A 20,182-nucleotide genomic window follows, 5' to 3' on the forward strand; every position below is an offset into this window, starting at 1 on the left:
AACATAAATAAATACATTTTCGATCATTTTCGAAGATACATTTTGGTTTAGATAGCCAGATAATTAAATTCAGTCTAATATTTGCTCTGATTTGCGTGATTGTTCAATAAAACTTTAAAAAAAACCTGACAACCTAATGAGTTCATTTATTTATGTAAGCATACATGCAACATGTAACTACCCTGCGTTCATCTTAGCGTGAAATTCAGGTGGATTTCTACTGAGTTATTTTATAAGTTTCGTTTCATATTTTTCTGGAACATTCCTATATTTGTATCCACTTTTTCCGTCATGCGCAGTAATCATGATAATTTCGAAAGTCGGCTTCCATTAAAGAACATGAATTTCAGGTCATAGTCAAATGTCAATCATTTAACAAGACGTCATTACTTCTGTTTGACAAGAAACTTTTAATGGATCCAAGAATTGCTTGGTATCAACCAGAACATTTAGGAATAGCACATGATATATGGACGTACATTATAGAAGCACAATTAGGCGTGACAAATATGTCGCTGAATAACAACGTGAACTCGAACATGGACCAGAAGCAGAAAGAGTATATCCCTTTGAATTACACTAATGACTTTGAAAAGAAGCATGCACCAACTAATAGACAATTAAGTGTACAGAATGCGGAGAATAGCTTTAAAAGAAAAAGAGACAATCGTGCAAGCACTTACGGATTAAATCACTCCTCTTATAAGCATAAAATGCTTGATGGAATGACTCCGTGGAAGCCTAAAGATAAAATGTATTCTCCTGATGTAATTGGGTGAGCAATATTATATCTGAGAAATTATTTTGATTATTTAGTGTTTTAGCAGTAAATTTAATAACGAAAAGTCATGTGTAGGCGAACAAACAAGTGTGAAATATGAGAAACATTAATTGTGACATGTGGTTGTGTAAGACTCTTTCTGATGTAGAGGCCCTAGAAGGGGAATCGTATTTTTTGTAACATTATTTCTCGGTAGTTTGTGAATATAAATAATTCTGTTGTTCACTAATATATCTTTATAAAATAACCACAAAGGTCAAATATAAAGGGACATTTGTTTTCTCTATGTGCAAGTAATTTATTTAAATATCAAAATTATGTGTCCTCCATGACAGTTTTTGTGTATTGAATACACAATTTTTCTGACAGGTCATGTAAATGGTATTTGATAGCAAATCAATTTGAGTTTTTTGAAAATATATTTAGTTTCACTTTCAATTTATACCTAGTCATGTTATAAATGAATTTCTTATGATGAGACTTAAAAATAAATATGTGTGAATATTACATAAAAGTCAAATGTAGCAATATGTTTGTAACTTAAGATTTTCAAGGCCAAAAAAATCACCTTGCCTAAAGTGACAGATGGCTGTTAATATTGCTCATTCAATTAAGTGTATTTAATTTTTATACATCTTTAATTTGTATACTTATTACTGCACCTTTTGTAATTGATTTAATTAATTAATTAGTCATCTTTGACATTTGATAGTTACTTTTAGTTTGATTTATTATTGGTGTATTGTTCCATGACGTCAATGCAATAAATTCAGTTATCTGTGTCAAAACATAAACTTGCTCATCTCTCAAAATTAAAGAAAGTGTCACTATTCAAAGTTTTCCATTAAGAGAATGTATAAGTATGCAAAGGTACCCAAAAAAATGGGTAGAAGAAAGATGTATAAGTAAGTAGTCCTCTTTTTAAGGTTCATCAAAGATATTTACACATTTGGTCATGTTAACACAAACAAATTTATTCTTAGTACAGACAAAATTGTCCACATTGAAAAAATTACAGATCGACTGGACCTACATGTTGATAAATAAAACTTACATTTTATGTTTAAGAAAAATATCTTGGATATGATGTATATTTTTTTGGTTCATTGTCAGTTAGAAGGTGCCAAACACTGACAATGTTTGAAAGAACTACAGAGTTTAAAAGTGGGTTTGGAGAAGGTAATAATGGTGCTAAATTGAATTGAATGAGATTGACGGTAAAGGGACTAAAGCTGATATGCATTGTCAACTGTATAATTGAGTGGACTGAATTTAAAAAAAATCTATTGTCATGGAGAGATGATTTTTTACAAGCCTGGGCTGGTGGTCCTATGATTGATGACAAATATCCCCTTATTGCTGAATCTATTTCGTTGAACTGTTATCTCTTGCAGTATGACCATTTATTTTATATCAACATGAATGTTTTTAAAACTTGCACTTGAATACATCTATGTCCTATATACACCTTATTTGTCAGAAAACTTGTTCAGGGGCACATGTTTATGTTGTTTGATTAGATCTCTACGTTGAGTAAATTGTGTGAAGTAACAAGGTCTTATTTGTTAGTACATTTTTTTGTACCTATTGATTGAAATTAAACGTGCTTTAAAGAAGGGACGAAAGATACTCTTTGTACCAGCGGTACAATGTACATTCAAAATGTTGTTCAATTTTTCCTAGCGAAATGATATAAAACAAAAAACAACTTTTTTATGTTGTGGAAAGTTGGAAGATTTAATTTTTACTTCATATGATATATAAATATGTTAACAGTACTATACACAACATCAGTGAATTTGGGTCTGGTGGACCAGTTGAGGGATTTAATTTAGAGTAACAGTTGTGACCTTACCAGTTGAAACAAACAACTCTGTTTCTGGTAATCATTGTGAACACTGATTTTCAGTGCATGCCAAGATGTTTTTGGTCTTTTTTGAAAGATAACTTTTAAACTGAAGACTGTTTGAAATGTTTCTCTTGTTTTAAACCAGTCAAAAACTTTGTATTTTGTTTAAGAATAATGATTTTTTCCTGCCTACCATCCATCCCTATTGTTTTGCAGCATTTTAGTGGAATCATGGATATTTTTAAAACACACAGATAGTAATTCAATTGCTAAGTAAGAAAACGGTGTGAGGAATAACTGCAATTATCAATGTCAATGTATCTATAAGTATTTTTGATAAAAAAAAAAAATTCTAATCATTTATATTTGTAGATTACATGAGGAAATCAAAAACTTTTATGACTATATGTCACCCACATTAGAAGAGGCTAACATGAGGAATGAAGTAGTAGGAAGAATCAAAGAAGTTATTCAGGAGTTGTGGCCTGAAGCAAAGGTGAGAGACAAATACTTTACTGAATCATTTACCTGTATACAAATGTCAAGTTGCCTGGTCTAGTTCTTGGACATGTCATTTACTACACGTAAATTTTATTAGTGCAAAAGTGTAGTTCATTGATTATAACATGTATAAATAGGATTTTCACTAGAATATACAATGTATTGAGTGTGATTCCTGGTACATGTATGTTTTGAATTAATGAGGCCCTGCTGATACTGAAGAGTTAAAAGAATAGTTACTCAAATACAAATGAAGTTCAAATTAAAGTCTTTTTAGCTATGAGGAATCCTTAGATGGAAAGATCTCAAATTACATGAATTAGTTATCACTGTCTGGATTAGTCAAACTACCACATCTTTGGAATTTCTCCCATGCCATAGTACATGTACTTACAGTATTGGTCTTTCTCGTTGTTGAAGGTCATATTTGTAGAATGATCTGTATATGTAATTCCTATGGGGTAACCATGTTTACAAATATTTGTAATCCTAACAAATGTACATGTGGTTCGAATTCAGTGCCACTGTTGAGACTATATTCAAGTATTGTATAATGTTATCAAACTCCAGTTTAATGGCAATGAAAAATACTATAAATGCAAACCATGGGAATGTACAGGTAAAGGAATTTTTACATTTATAATTAAATATACACATATATTGCAACTGGTTTTAATCTTCATATTCTATCTTAAGTTTCACCTTGTTTTTCATCATTTCTCGTCCTACCTAATACAATGTAATATGCATCCAATTGTTTACATTATTTCTGTTGTGTTAACTTATGTACATGTAAATTATCAATTTAAATGAATTGGTTTGATAACTGTATTTATAATTAATTGGCTTCCTTTAACAACTTCATTGACTGTAACATGTGCTTTATAGGTAAACAATTTTTGATTTCCTCCTGTTTTATTGCTCAAGTCTTAGCCAATCACATTTATTTGAAGCTTCAATTTCATATTTTTTTTTATTGAGAATGGATATATCAGATTTATAAATTCTTATAAACAGTGTAAGGATAGTTTTGATTATAGTAGGACTCACCTACTGTAACCAGGATGTTTCCATACATGACTCATAGGTTTCTGATATGGAAAGTTCAGACAGAAAATCATGTGTCCAGGTAGCATGTTCCTGATGTACAAGCATTAAAAAGAACTTTGGATATTTAAAATGGAGAATGGGAAACTGTTAAAACTAGTACACATACTGGTAGGCCTTATCATTGAGTGCACTGTTTAACTTATAAAACCACAGCTCTGGGCCATATTCTAAATGGAAAATGCAGACAAATATTTGCTTCTTGGAATTTGTTTACTAACTACTAAGTTGATTGGAGTGGAGGAAGTATTTCTCAAAACTTGAGCATTGTTAAGCTCTGACAGACAAGGACTTTGTCTCTTTTGTAGGCTGCATTTTTTTGTTCACATGAGTTACAATGGACAAATTTTGATATGCATATTATGATTATATTCATATCCAAAATCAATTCATCAATCTGAATCTAACATGTTTGTTATATTTCTGTTACAGATGGAGATTTTTGGCAGTTTTAGAACTGGATTGTATCTACCTACAAGGTATGGGAGACTTATTTTAAAGTAGAAAATGTACACTCAATAGATATAAAGAAAACATGATTTATCTTTTATAAAATCTTGAGAGCGATAAATCAGTGCTACCTTTGAATAGGGTATCTTCAGTTGCTTAACCATTAAAAGGTTTGATATTTTCAACTTCTCACTTCTTGTACACTAACTTGAAATGTATTTTATAAAGCATTGTTGACATATTGATGTAGTCCCCCTTGCTCCTGTACACTAAATAAAATGTCCTGTAAACCATTTTCTGAGTTTGTTAAAACTTAATTTATGTTCATAACTGTTATACCTGTTCTATTTTGTAACAACACAAGATTTTTTGCTCAAGATTATTTTATAATGAAGTTTAAAGGTGGACCAAACTGCCATATTATATTAACAACTGAATTATCATGAATATGTTCAAAATTAGTTATTTCATATGTAATTTCATTTTTCTTTCAGTGACATAGATTTAGTAGTATTTGGAAAGTGGGAGAATCTTCCTTTGTTTACCTTAGAGAAAGCATTACTGGAAAGGGGAATCACTGATAGAAAAGACTTGAAAGTTTTAGATAAAGCTTCTGTAAGTTTATAACAGTCACAAGAGTTTCTTCACTTTTCATTATGTTCTATATAATTTGACCTATAAAGTATATTTGAATTAAAGTCATAATAAACGAATGACTGGTGAAAAGCAATTAAGTTAAAGCATACTTCTAAATATGAACAAATTAACGAATTTTGTTCAGAAATAAGTATTATGTACATAAGTTTTATAATGAAAACAATCCATGGAGTTATTTTTAATTTGAGGTTTTTATGACATGTATGACTTTATATATGATCATGATGATATTGTACCATGCGTTTCGTAAGAATTTAGGTGTATTAGGAAATACTTGTCATCTCCCAGTCAAAATGATTTAAGTAGAGGGACTAGTCTTTATAGAAAACTTTAAAGAATACACCTAAAAATCTGACAGTGCAAGGTGGTTTATCAAAAAGTAGGGTATTTTCATATTACTATATCCTCATTATATGTTAGATGGCCATTATGACATTAAAACAGTCATTAACATATCACAATGACAGATCATGTAAACATTTTTCAAAGTCGATCTTAATGAATAGATCAATTTAAAAAAAATCATCTGCCTTCATTTTAGATATGACATCTGGAAAAATGAAAAGACCCATTTATTAAAATGCCAAATTGTTTTTGGATTTGTTCATTTGTTTTATTAAGAGTTCTCTCACTTATACAGATTGTCTTTTATGAGGATGGCAGAGAAACGTCAGTAGTTATTGTGGTTGGCAAATTTATTTTTTTTTAAACTCATAAACTGAACAATAAAATATCACAAGAATGATATGTTTGAAGAATGCTATAAAACAATAACTACATAATTATATATTGTTTTATTTGTTATAAAGTTTTATTTTGTTAAGTGATTAAAGTACAGACAGACACACATCAAAGTAATACTACGGTTTAAGTATGCTATAAAAACGACAACAGATGCTTTATTTTCCATATCATAAAGTTTTATTTGTTTCTTTGCAGTTTCTATGTTGTTGAAATTTAATAGTTAAACAACTTTTATATGTTTTTTTCAGGTCCCAATTATAAAACTGACAGATTCACAGACAGACATTAAAGTAGATATCAGTTTTAATACACAGAATGCAGTTGAAAGTGCCAAATTGATAAAGGTTAGTTCTGCAGTTGTTATAAATCAATATAACTTTTGTCACTTATGTAGCAAACACATTGCATATTTTTGGTGACTTAGAAGTTTTCAATTTCAGAAGCAGCTGAAAGTTGTTATCAATTAAATAAGAAATTTAAATGTTATCAATTAAATAAGAAAGGAGTAGGTCCGGTAAGGACCGATTTTGGCCTCAAATTTCAGGTTCATCTGATGAAAGATTGTGACCACTTTTTAAGCACTTAAGTGTCTATTTTATTTAAATCAATTAGTTTATGTGAAAGATTTTAACTGATTTAGTCTATAAAAACGCACCAATTTAAGCTGAAATATGAAAAATCTACCAAATATGCTGAAAAATGTCACTTTTCAGGTGGTTTTTGTCAAAAATGAAAGTGGCCGCATCCGTGTTCATCCTTAACCTTTATATATGTTATGTATTATCATAAAATACAACTTACATGTCAATATTAGAATGAACACGAATGCGGCCACTTTCGTTTTACACGAAAACCGTCTAAAATTTCACTAAAATGCCTTAATGGTGCTAGTACCTGATATATGTGCATTGTATCGTCAAAAACAGCCCATTTTTATGTAGCAGAAGCATTTTACTGTCCAATAAATAACTAAAAGTTTACATTTTAACAATTTTGTTAAACTGCTATTTTTTTGGGCCAAAAAGTGGTCTTACTGGACCTACTCCTTTAAATGTTATCAATTAAATCAATTAAATAAAAAAATTAAATGTTATCAATTAAATCAATTAAATAAAAAAATTAAATGTTATCAATTAAATAAGAAATTTAAAATACTTAAGATTATGAAAATGAAAATAAACTAGCTACTTCATTGGCTTGATCACAGCACAGACTCTTCTTTGATTAGAGATTACTGGAGCTGAGCAAAAAAATGCTATTTCTTTTTAAAAAAAAACCCCAAATATTAAACCTGGTTCTCATTGAGCCAAAATACATAGCAACATACTCCACAGTTAGAGACACCCTATATTTCATGAAATATGATACTGGTGAGTGATTCAAAATAATTATTGACAGCACACTGCAATCAGAGTAAAACTATCATTATTATTATATTTTACAGACTTTCATGGACAATTTTCCTAATTTGAAGTATCTAGTCCTTGTCCTGAAACAGTTCCTGTTACAAAGAGATCTGAACGAAGTTTTCACCGGTGGAATAAGTAGTTACAGTCTGATATACATGACAATTAGCTTTTTACAGGTAATTATCTTACTAAGTGATTTGAAATCACCTTGAAAAAAGTCATGGTAAAATGACTGATGTTTTTATTAGCAGCATTTGACAACTATTCAGTGAAAGCAAGTTAGTTTCTTGTACATTGATTGATACATAAAAAAATGTGATATGATTACCAATTACACAAATATACACTTCAGTCCAAGTGACTTGGATATGAGCAACTATAGATTACTAATGCCTTTTAAAATGATTAAAACCTTTACTATGTAGTCAGCTTTAAAGACCAATCCAGACATGAGAAAAATATAAAACAATTCAAAGGAATAAACCAACTGCCTGATTTATGACAACAAAATTACCCTGCTTTGTTAATTTCAATGTTTATTTACGAAAAAAAAACAATTACTGTGAACCCAAGTTATGGATTGAAATTTATTTGAAAGTACATTGATTATTACATTTAGAAATCCCAGCTACTTTAACAGGACATTGATAACTAAAACAATGTTATATACCATTTCCAAACCCATAAAGCATTACAAAACTTGTCCATGAAAGTAGACAGTTTAGAATATTTATTAATTGTTCATTAGTAATGTTTGAAATTTCTACTTTATTCAACATGTTCAACTTGATTAATGTTGATCTCTACATCTTCCAAGATTTATTTATCTAAAAAACTTCAAAAATTGATTGCCATGAACAGGTGGTTTCATCATGATTTTCATCTTTAGCTTCATACTTTAATTTCATAAAAGGTACATAAAAGACAATTTTACAATTGATTACAAATCTTAACATAGATGAAAATCGTTACTAGTAAACATTTGTTTGATACTTTATAAAAACCTGGCCTGATGTACAATCAGAGCATTCTAACATTGTGTTTGACCATGAAATAAATAACAAGAAAGGTATTATTATTCTCTTCATTTTTATTTAGTTACACCCTAGAATAGACGCTACAGATCCAAGAGCCAATTTAGGAGTGTTATTAATTGAGTGTTTTGAACTTTATGGAAGAACATTCAACTATTTGAAAGCTGGTATTAGAATAAAAAATGGTGGTTCTTATGTGCCAAAGGATGAAATTCAAAAGAACATGGATAGTGGTTATAGGCCAGCTCTACTTAGTATTGAGGATCCTCTGACAAAAGGTAAAGAATCTTGTGTGGAAAATAAACATAAGAATTCAGTATTATATTATTTTTACAGATTTCTTTGATTGATGGGTTATTCATACATGTTATACATTGACAAGCATTACTAGTGTGGTAATAAATACTTTTCTCAGGAACCAAATATAAGATTTCAATATAAAGATTACATCCAACTTGTATGCTTTTGATGAATTACTCTCCCAAAACATGGAACAGTTAATTGAAATAAATAATACACGTTGTGGACTTATATTAGTATTCTCTTAGTAGGGAATGAATCTAAATAGCTACAGTTCTCCCTCGTCAAATTGAAAATCTATTGTTATACGCCATTACTTTCATCTATAAATTACAATTTAAAGTGCAAGGTTTTAAAAAAATACTGTTTACTGAGATTTAATTATATATAAGTCCATTGATGGACCAGATTCTTTCTTTCTAGTCATAATGCCTTTATTATATATTTCAGGGAATGATATTGGACGCAGTTCATATGGTGCTATGCAAGTGAAATATGCTTTTGAATATGCATACTTGGTGCTCAGCTATACAATTACACCTACAACTCAGGGTACCTTCTTATCCAAACAAAATCAAAGGTAAACCTTTAAGTTCAATTACAGCATCATGACAATAGTGTTATCCTTATTCTACACTGAAACAAATCAGAACAAACAAAATCAAAAGTTAATCATTCGGGACATTTGATTAATGTTGCAGCAATCATTGAATCATGGCAATAATGTTATCTTTATTCTTAATTAAAACAAATCTTAGAACAAACCAAAAATAGTTAAAGGAGTTGGAAATAGATGTATTCTGTTGAATACCATCATATACTGTAACTTGTCCATGATACTGCTTGCATGCTCTTATATTAAATCACTATGAAAATTGGAAATTAGGGTATTAAAATATAACAAAATAAATGTTAAGTAGATATTTTATTATCTTACCTATAGACTACCAAAATAACAGTCTTTTTAAACATAACCTGTAAATTTATACATTGACTTCAAAATACAGAAGGCACATTTCATGCATATCTTCAAAGATCTTAAAAGTTTAAACAAAAGGTATAAAATAATAAGAACATTTCATTATAGAATAAATTTGTTATTGCAATTGTATGTATAGTTTTGGTATATTGGGAACCATAGTTGGTGTGACTTCACTAAATATCTCTTTTACCAACCATTTTAGCATATTGGGAAGAATAGTTCGTGTGACAGATGAGGTAGTAGATTATAGGAAATGGGTCAAAGAGAACTTTCAAAAAGTCATACCTAGAAATACTATACCTTTGTCTACAAGTAGAAGTTATGCCAGTGTGGCAAATGTTAAAACAACAGATAAAGACCAGGATAGCAACAGGTATAGATGTTTATCTTTTTTGATACTGAAAAAATCTGAAATTTTTGCAATGTTTTTTATTATTTGGGATAAATTCGACAGTTATAATTGCAATAAATTAAAATTACATTTTTATATGAATTAAACTGGATTTTTCTGAAGAACACAAAATTGTAATCGCATTTTAGTCTAAAATGACAATATAGCAGTAATAAATGCATGCAATAAATTCTGAATTTACAGCAGTATTACATAAAACAACACATTGATCATACAGATATAAAAATCTTAATATTGATATGCCTAAAAAAGGGAGACAATTTTGATGATATTCGTGCGAACCAGCCATGCAAGTTGTCAGTATTGTAACAATATTAAACCAGATTTTTGGTAAATAAGAATTTTTGTTTGCCTTAAAGTTAAGATAATCAGGTAAGTTTCGTTAGTAAATTACACCTATTTTCTAGTAAGATATATATCATTTAATTATACCCCATGCAACAAAGTATAATGTTTTTGACTGGTCCGTCAGTCAGTTCTGTTTCTTGTCATCACAACTCCTCTCAAAACACACAACAGAATTTCCCAAAACCTTTTTCGATAAAAAGGACATAGTATGTTGATGTGCATATCGACAGGAAATTATGATTCAATATTTTTATCCCCACCTACGATAGTAGAGGGGCATTATGTTTTCTGGTCTGTGCGTCCGACCATTCGTCCGTCTGTCCCGCTTCAGGTTTAAGTTTTTGGTCAAGGTAGTTTTTGATGAAGTCCAATCGACTTCAAACTTGGTACACATGTTCCCTATGATATGATCTTTCTAATTTTTATGCCAAATTAGAGATTTTTCTTCAATTTTACGGTCCATTGAACATAGAAAATGATAGTGTGAGTGGGGCATTCGTGTACTGAGGACACATTCTTGTTTCTAGGAGTAACACCCCTTTGAACTTATCTGCTTTAATGTACAACTGCAATAGTTTGTCATCACAACTCCTCTGAAACCACACAACAGAATTTCATGAAACTTTGTAGATGATAAGGACATACATATCGAAAGGAAATTACGATTCATTTTTTTCCCAGGAGTTACGCCCCTTTGTACTTATTTGCTTTAATGTTCTGCTGCAACAGTTCGTTGTTGCAACTCCTCTGAAACCATATAAACAAATTTCATGAAACTTTGTAGATAAAAAGAACATACTATGTAGGTGTGCATATCCACAGGAAATTACGATTCAATTTTTTTCTAGGAGTTCCTTTGAACTTATTTGCTTCAATGTACTTCTGCAACAGTTTGTCATCACAACTCCTCTGAAACCACACAACAGAATTTCATGAAACTAGTTAATAAGGACATACTTTGTAGATGTGCATATTGACAGGAAATTATGCTTCAATTTTTTTCTTCTTATACAATTTCCTTTTCTTGCACTTATTTAATATCTCCAATGACTAGTGTGGACGTGGGGTATGTGAGTGTGTTCACTAAGGTTCTGTAATTACTCAAACATAAAGCATTTATTATAAGTTAAATAAACTTAATTGCAGATATGTGTTAGAAAGTGAAACAAGATACATTTTGTCGGAGATCAGGCTTTTTCAAGTGAGATAGCTCATTTGTTATACCTAACATTATGTTAAAAAACTGTTCAGTAGACACTATGTATTTCATGATAAGAATGGGACGTAAATGTTATACAAAAATATCTAGTTTCCCTATATATTCATTGATTATTTCAAACATAACCCTTTACCATTTAACATTATTTATCAAAGTTGAGAAATGGCTGGAATACTGTTACAAACATGCTTAATTTGTATGATTTGATTTTAGGGCAAGTCCAGATGAAGTTGGAAGAGATGACAAATCAGATTCAAGTTCTACATGTTCTATCTATAAGTCCTCATCAAGTTCAGCATCAAATTGTTCAACTTCTAGTTTGACTAGTGATTCTGTAAGTCATTTCATCGAAATAAGAAGATGTGGTATGAGTACCAATGAGACAACACTATAACTAAGTGACGGGAAATTGCGATTCAATTTTTTTCTAGGAGTTACGCCCCTTTGAACTTATTTACTATAATGAACTACTGCAACAGTTTGTCATCACAACTCCTCTCTAACCACACAACAGAATTTAACGAAACCTTTTCAGATAATAAGGACATACTATGTAGTTGTGCATATCGATGGGAAATTGTGATTCAATTTTTTTTCTAGGAGTTACGCCCCTTTGAACTTATTTACTATAATGAACTACTGCAACAGTTTGTCATTGCAACTCCTCTCAAACCACATAACAGAATTTCATGAAACCTTTTCAGATAATAAGGACATACTATGTAGTTGTGCATATCGACGGAAAATTGTGATTCAATTTTTTTTTCTAGGAGTTACACCCCTTTAAACTTATTTGCTTCAATGTACTTCTGCAACAGTTTGTCATCTCAACTCCTCTGAAACCACACAACAGATTTTTTTTTTCTTTCACTTATTTAATTTCTCCAATGACAATGTGGGGACGTGGGGTATGTGAGCGTGCTCACTAAGGTTCTTTAATTTATAAAAGAAAAATAAACACTAATGGTCAAAGTCTTCAACACTTAGCCATGGCTCACATTCACAGCAAGGTGTAAAGCACCCCCAATATGACTTGTATAGAACCATTCAAAAGGTCATTTAAAAGAAAACAATTTGTGAAAATCATTGAAAATAGTAAGCATGAATGTGATTTTGAAATGATAATAAGCCTCACATCTAGATTTTTGGTATTGTCATTTCTATCAGAAATAACTTAAGAACAAAATTAGTTCAGAATTTGTAAAGATGGTTTGACTAATGGAAAGTTCCATGTGTTTACATATATAATATGTGTAATAGATATTGGATATATATATATATATATATAAACATGATAAATGAACAAAAGGAAAAAAACTTAAATCTGCATCTATGTATGCATCGGGCTAATATCAAGTGACAACTTGTGTATTATGATTTGTAAGTAGAGAAAACTTAACATTTGAGATTAACTAAAAAAAAAAGACAAAAGCAGAATGCAGCAAGTAATGAGAAATGACTTCATGGCAAGCTTTTAAAAGTGGCAAGTTGCATACAATTTGAGAGTACTTAACTTTAAGCATTCTATCTTTATCAATGATAGAACTATAGATGTAACTTATAGAGCAATACAAATCAAGCCATTGAATTCTGTCTGGAATGATAGTCATGCATAGAATGGAAAGCAATGGACTGGAAATAGAAAGTGTTGAGGGATACAATAACCTTTCCTCAAAATAATTGTCAGCATCCTGTATTGCTCTTTGATGACAATTTGTTGTTTTAATAATGAATTGCATCTGTCCTATATCAAAATAATATTCTAACATATACATTACCTTGCATCTTGATATTAACTTCTTGTAAATATGTTTTTCAGGAAACAGAAACTGATACCGTTCAGGTTAAAGAATCTTGTACAAAACAAACAAACACTGCACCAAATAGCAGTAAAACTGCACCAAAACAAGGATCTTCTTTCCAGCATAGTAAAGAATTTGTTCGTAGTAGAGACTACAATAAAAATCCTACACACAAACGTGATGGAAGCTCCAGTAGTGTTTCATCCAATCGGTCAGGAAGTAATAACCGTCCCCGTCCCGTCTCAAGTGGTGCTAGCTATGACTATTATGGACCAGGCAAATCTGGTGGCCATTCTAATGTTCATGTTGGACACAATTATAACAAGAACTATAGAGGACATGGGCATCAAAATGGCAATCCACAGGGTAGTAAAGTCTTCAAAAGACGGAAAAACAGTGCCCCTTTTAACTCACAAACTAACAATAATTTTAGGAGAGACAATGTTCAAACGAATGCAACTGGTACTAGATAGTAGAAGCTGTTAGACAGTGAGTGAGAAAGAGAGACTTGAAACTGAACATGTGTGATGACCGTTTATGCTACATTAATGGAGGCTGACTTTTGTTTCAATGTAAATACACATTATTTTTTTTTAATCAAGTTTCGTTTCATGGATTTGATTCTTAAAGAAACTTTGAAAAAAAATCTCAGCAACTATGTTTTATGTATGTTTAAGTCATGAATAAATTAACATTTATTTAAAAATTTGATTTGACTACGAAACTTAATTTAAAAAAAAAAAGAAAAAAATATAATTAAACACTACAAAGTTAGAGAAAAAAATATGAACCAACATTCATAGTGTATATTTATCATGTAAAGTCATATTTTGCTCTAAGAAGGTAATCAATTTGTAATGTTCAATTATTCATTCATGAAGTTAAATAATACTTTAGGCAGGTATATTTTTCCAGTTTCATAGTTAAAAATATAGAATTAAAAAATCATATGGTAATCATGCCACATTTAATTATAAATATATTACCATAATTTTTTCACATTTGAAACAATTTTCACTAAATCTGTAATACATTTGTTGATTTACAGTAGTGGTAATTTTCATTGATTTCTAACACACATTAAACATGTTTCACATCATATTTATTCCAAATTTAATCATCTCGGTAACTTTAGACAGTCATTATAACTTTTTTTAACATTGTTTGTAACTCGTAAGCAAAGGAAATTGTGAAATTGGAACAACATGCCTTTCATCTAGAAAAAATAGTAAAACTAGCTTTACATTTTACATTCAGAAGCCTTATTCTGTGTTAAGCACAGGTTAAATCAAGTTGTGATAATTATGAGAGTGAGATGAAAGTTTTATGAATGTTTTATTATATAAGTGAGAGAGATCATTGATCAATGTTTATTCTTAATAGTGTTGTGAATAAGTGTAATTGCATTGAATATACAGTATCAAAAAGTAATCTCTTGAATGAAAAAACTTCCTTATTAAATATAGCCACTTCAGTGAAGTGTTTACTACTAAGTCAGATCTTTTATATGATCAAGATCATTGTGTGAAAAAAACAGGTTTTATGCTTGTTGAAATATTCAGAATACCTTCTGGTATTGTTTGCAAAACTATATTAAGAGACCAGAATAATAGAATTCTTTCAACTGAAACCACTATTGGCCAATGTGATGCACATAGACTTTTAAGTTTTTGTTTACTACTTAAATCTGTCACACACTTTTTACATATTAAAAGGGTTGTCTGTAAGATTAGCAGCTATTGGGGTTGAAAAGATAAACAATTGTGTACCAAAGATATAGTTTTAAAGTGCTACATTATTGTTTTACTGTTTTAGATGTTTAAAACAAATCCTGTTAAATTCTATACCTCTCTCTTAAAAGTTTCTTCTTTGTAATTTGTTTAAAACAAATCTTTACCTCTCTCTCTCTCTCTTTAGGTTTATCATTTTCTTTTCCATTATTGAAATATAAACTTTTTTTCTCATTTTCTTGTCCATTATAGAAATATAAACTTATGAGTTTTCATAATTGGTGATTCCCATAATGTTTTTAATAGTATTAACATTATAAATATATTCTTTCTAGCTAAAGCTAAGCATCTTCTTGATTAAGTTCAATATTTGTAAGAGTAGTTTATAAAAAAAAAAGTATAATATTCAATGTCTGTATATAAGTATGTATAATGTATGTTATTAGTGCTATAAGTGAAATAAAATGTATTCAATTAAGACACCAAACTCTCTTGTTAATTTGAAGTGTATGATTAAATGTAGATTCATGAAGAAAAATACCGGTAGTAAGCAGTGGGCATAAGGGGAAAGAAATCCATGACCTCTTCTATGAGATGATTTTGCCAGGGCATTTTTTAAAAGGTTATTGTGTATACTTGAGTTTGTATATGACTGCTCGGGATCTAAAGCGTTGTACATATCATGTTTGTTTTAGTTTTATGTTTTAGGAATGTAAAGAGAGAGTAAAGTGTATCAAGTGCCCCCCATTTTACTGAGATTGTTTCATGTTTATATATGTATGTTTGTGCCCATCAATCTACCATATTGTTAATCACTTTCATTTTATCATTGTCAAGTGTTTCATATTTTAGTTTTATATAGCTTGTCACTACAAAATATTTCATTGTCAAAATGCTTCATTAGAACTGCATATAAAAGGTGTAAATTTTCTTAAAAGCGCTGAGATGTGAATATTATTAGGAATGGATTTGAATGTGCATTTCTATGTAGAAAAAACTTATTTTGTAATGACAAACTAGATAAATGCCTCCATGTTTTTGTTGACTGTTACAACATTTTGTTACTTGTCATTTTACAAGCTAGTCAGTATTTTCAACATGCCAAATTTTATCTACTATGACCATAGGTAGCTTCATGTATCTGGGAATGAATTCTTCATGACTTGTTTGAGACATATGAATAAAAGGGGATACTTTGTGCTGTATGCATGAATCATCCAAACTTAAGTTTTTTGACAATTACTTTTTCATCGTAAGTGATGTCTCAAAGAGAAATCATACATTCTCTACTTAATATTCCAAATTATGTGAATATAAAGTTTTCACCTTATTATTTACTATCAGAACAGCAGATGCTATGAGTAACACAGACAAAAACCTGCTGTACACAATTGGGGTCGATTGCAAAATTTATTTTACTGCAATAGCAATTGGAAAGAAAGACAAAAATCTGCTATCCATAATAGCCAACTCAGTATTGCAATTCAAATCAGACTCAAATCTGCTGTACATGAAAGCAAAAAAAAAATGGTTTGATCAGCAATCATGATCATAGATTGTATTGTATCTGCTGTACCGATAGTAGGTAATAGAGTGTGGTTTTGATCTATAATGGATAGGCAGCAGTTATTTCAACATCCGTAATATAATTGCCCACAGATTTAGGCTAGGCAAGTCTTGGTGCTTTTAATAAAAAAAATACAAAAAGTGACAAAAAAAGCCTTCTAGTTCCATTTGAAATCGGGAGCAAAACAATTTGGCACTTTTGTATATATATTACTGTAATCAATTTTTGTGCCAGTTTTGAATAATTGTGATAGTAATTTGTCCAACATCTATATATGCCAATAATGAATTAAAACACCATTTTTTAAAAATTTAAATACCAAATTTTTTTTTTTTTTTTTTTTTAACAAAATTAGTTGTGCAGCATATACTTAATTTTGTTAACAATTTGAAGTAGGTCAAAATCTCAAAATTAATTATTTATTCACAATGTTTTTTTGTTGATTAAAAGCATTCAAAGTATATTGTAGTCCTTAGTATGATGTGGAATTATGCATTTATTGATACTAGTCCAATGATACTAACATATTGGTCTTTCCCTGTTAAAATGGCCAGTTTAATAAAATGCAATTATAGTACATGTAACACGAACTTTCTCAGTTGTTTGAAGATCATGAAGCAATGTTATGTAAATGTTATTATTGTTTATATGTTATTTTGTTACACATTTGTCAAAGCAGAAATCCTCTCATTTAATTATTGTCTTTCTGTAGGAATTTTATAATTTGTCTGTGTAGTGTTATATTTTATTGCAAATAGAAAATTATTGAAAAAAAAAATATTGATGAAAAATTATGTTAAAAGTTTCAGGTTATATCTAGAAGAAAGTCCACTGAATTTAAAAAAAAAAAGGTTTTGTATTTTGTTTAATAGGTTCTATAATTAGAATGTATTTGTGTTAATCAGGTTTGCTTAATATATCCAAAATGGTTAAAATGCCAGAAAAGAAAAAGATATTTCAAATTCGAATTGTCTGCTGTAAATTTTTATCAAGCAAGGGAAATTGTGTGAAAAATTGAACATTTTTACATCATATAAAACTAGTCAGTTTATATTTCTTTCATCTGGAAATCCTGAAATTCACTTTATTAAACAATCTATCCATAGATACTTATTCACTTAGATTTATACTTGCATTTTAACCAATTTAGAATTAAAAAAAAAAAAATTGAAGAAACATACATGGAATTATAAAAAAAAGAAAAATCCACAAATTTGTTGACTAGTATAAATAATTAATTATTTTGATAGTTTAAACATATATAATTGTAAAAAAATGAAAAATGAATTAGACTTAAGTTTTTCAAACTTAGAAACGTCTATTCAGTCTTATTTTGGTAGTTGACAGATTCATAGATATAAAACAGTACTGCATTTTTAGTGTCTAAACAAGATATTGCTCAAGGTTAAATATGTGTATTTTTGTGATGTAAGTTGTAATTACTCAGTTTTATTTCATATTGATATATTTTTTGCTATATTTTGTTCCTTTTTTTCTGTATAAAAGTATAAGCTGTGGTACAGCATTTTATTCTGAGTCTAATTTAACTTTTATAAAGTCAAACTGATATTGTTTAATTAAAATGAATGCATAATAAAACAATGCCATTTAGGGTTCTAAGTAAATTAGTTCATTCTATGCAGTTTTTATATGACATTATTTTCTCTACAGAATTAGAAATATATAATAATTGATTGACTGTATCAAACAGATGTTTAAAGTTTTTGATAAATTTGAAGAACTTGCTTTTTAATGTCTATATGTTTTCTCCTTGAATGATTTAGTGGAGAGATGTGATGTTACATTTTATATTTTACAACACTACATTTTTTATTTAAACACTAAAAATATGAATATAGTTTTTCATGTATAATAGTCAAAAGATTATTATATTAATAATATACACTATTTATTAGAAATACCCAAATTTAATGAAAAGTTATTTTTAAGGAAAATTTTACCTTTTAATAAATCTTCTTAGGAAAAATAATGTAAAAAACTTATTAAGTGGGTAAAAAGGAAAAAAGTCACAATATTAATGTGTTTACCAGTACAAAATAATGATCTTGAATTATTGAAACAGTTTCCATCGAAAGAAAAACGATTCTAGCAAATAAAAGTTGTTTTCTTTGTATCAAAATGGTTCTGAAGTTTTTCTGTACCATATTTACGCTTTTAAACTGTTATAATATTTGAGTATTTTGTGAAATATTTCAGCACATTAATATTTTGACTGGATTCCTTGTAACATAAATGTTCACACATACAATGCAGAAGTTCTGCCAGATGTATTTATATTGAAAATATGTTTAAATCGTTTATATTGATAGATCACAAAGATCTGTGCAATATTGTTACTGTAAAAGAAGTAAAAAAACAAATAAAAACAATAAAATGAAATAAAAATGAAAATAATTATATGGCTTAGTTTTATATTTAGTATACCCAAAGTTTTTTTATGTTTGTTATTTCTGTTGGTTGCAATCTTATTTATCCTTTGCCCAAAATTGTTTTCCTCTTCAGTACTAAGGTTAGAGAATTAACACTTTACCAATGAAATACTAAAAATTTGGTAAAACCAGCTGTTAACCAATGAGCTACTATGAAGTTGGACAAGATTACATAAAAATTTTACAGGAGTATAATAATGGATGAAACAAGGGAACAAGATTATACCATTAATACAATGAGTATTAGGATTACTATATTTCATCATTGCAAGTTATACATATATAAATAAGGAGATGTAGATGTCAATGACACAACTATCCACCACAGTTCAAATGAAGCAAATTTAAGCAATTGTAGGCATTTGTACATCCTTCAACATGAGAACAACCCATTCTGCTTTAAAAGGCCAAGACATGAAAAATGTGAAACATTCAAACTGGAAAACTTAACAGTTATATAAATTTATTAAATAAGCCATTTATGAAGAAGAAAACTTGACCGACATGAATTGCAACAACCACTGAACTACAGGCACATGAAGAGTTTGTATGGGTTAAACATGTTTGTGAGTGCTGAACCCTCCCTACTGCAGGACATGCCATTTCTAGATATATGTATTTAGATATAGAAAGATGTGGTGTGAGTGCCAATGAGACAACATTCCATCCAAATAACAATTTAAAAAAAGGTAAACCATTATAGGTCAATGTACGGCCTTCAACATGGAGCCTTGGCACACACCGAAAAACAAACTATAAAGGGCCCCAAAATTACTAGTGTAAAATCATTCAAACGGGAAAAACCAACGGTCTAATCTATATAAAAAAAAAGAGAAACGC

The 20,182-nt window shown here is 29.4% G+C and overlaps 1 protein-coding gene across 1 annotated transcript; it reads left to right on the top strand.

Annotated features, from left to right (window-relative positions):
• Window positions 1-278: 278 nt before the first annotated feature.
• On the top strand, window positions 279-19,310 carry LOC134722001 (terminal nucleotidyltransferase 4B-like). Its single transcript, XM_063585403.1, has 11 exons — window positions 279-775; window positions 3,003-3,126; window positions 4,671-4,717; window positions 5,183-5,303; window positions 6,338-6,433; window positions 7,534-7,674; window positions 8,597-8,810; window positions 9,283-9,412; window positions 10,017-10,187; window positions 12,007-12,127; window positions 13,613-19,310. The coding sequence occupies exons 1-11, from the start codon at window positions 414-416 to the stop codon at window positions 14,066-14,068; spliced, it is 1,983 nt and encodes a 660-aa protein (XP_063441473.1). The 5' UTR covers window positions 279-413; the 3' UTR covers window positions 14,069-19,310.
• The last annotated feature ends 872 nt before the right edge of the window (window positions 19,311-20,182 follow it).

The sequence above is a fragment of the Mytilus trossulus genome, chromosome 6 (assembly GCF_036588685.1).
Source record: "Mytilus trossulus isolate FHL-02 chromosome 6, PNRI_Mtr1.1.1.hap1, whole genome shotgun sequence".
In the NCBI taxonomy this organism is placed as follows: domain Eukaryota; kingdom Metazoa; phylum Mollusca; class Bivalvia; order Mytilida; family Mytilidae; genus Mytilus; species Mytilus trossulus.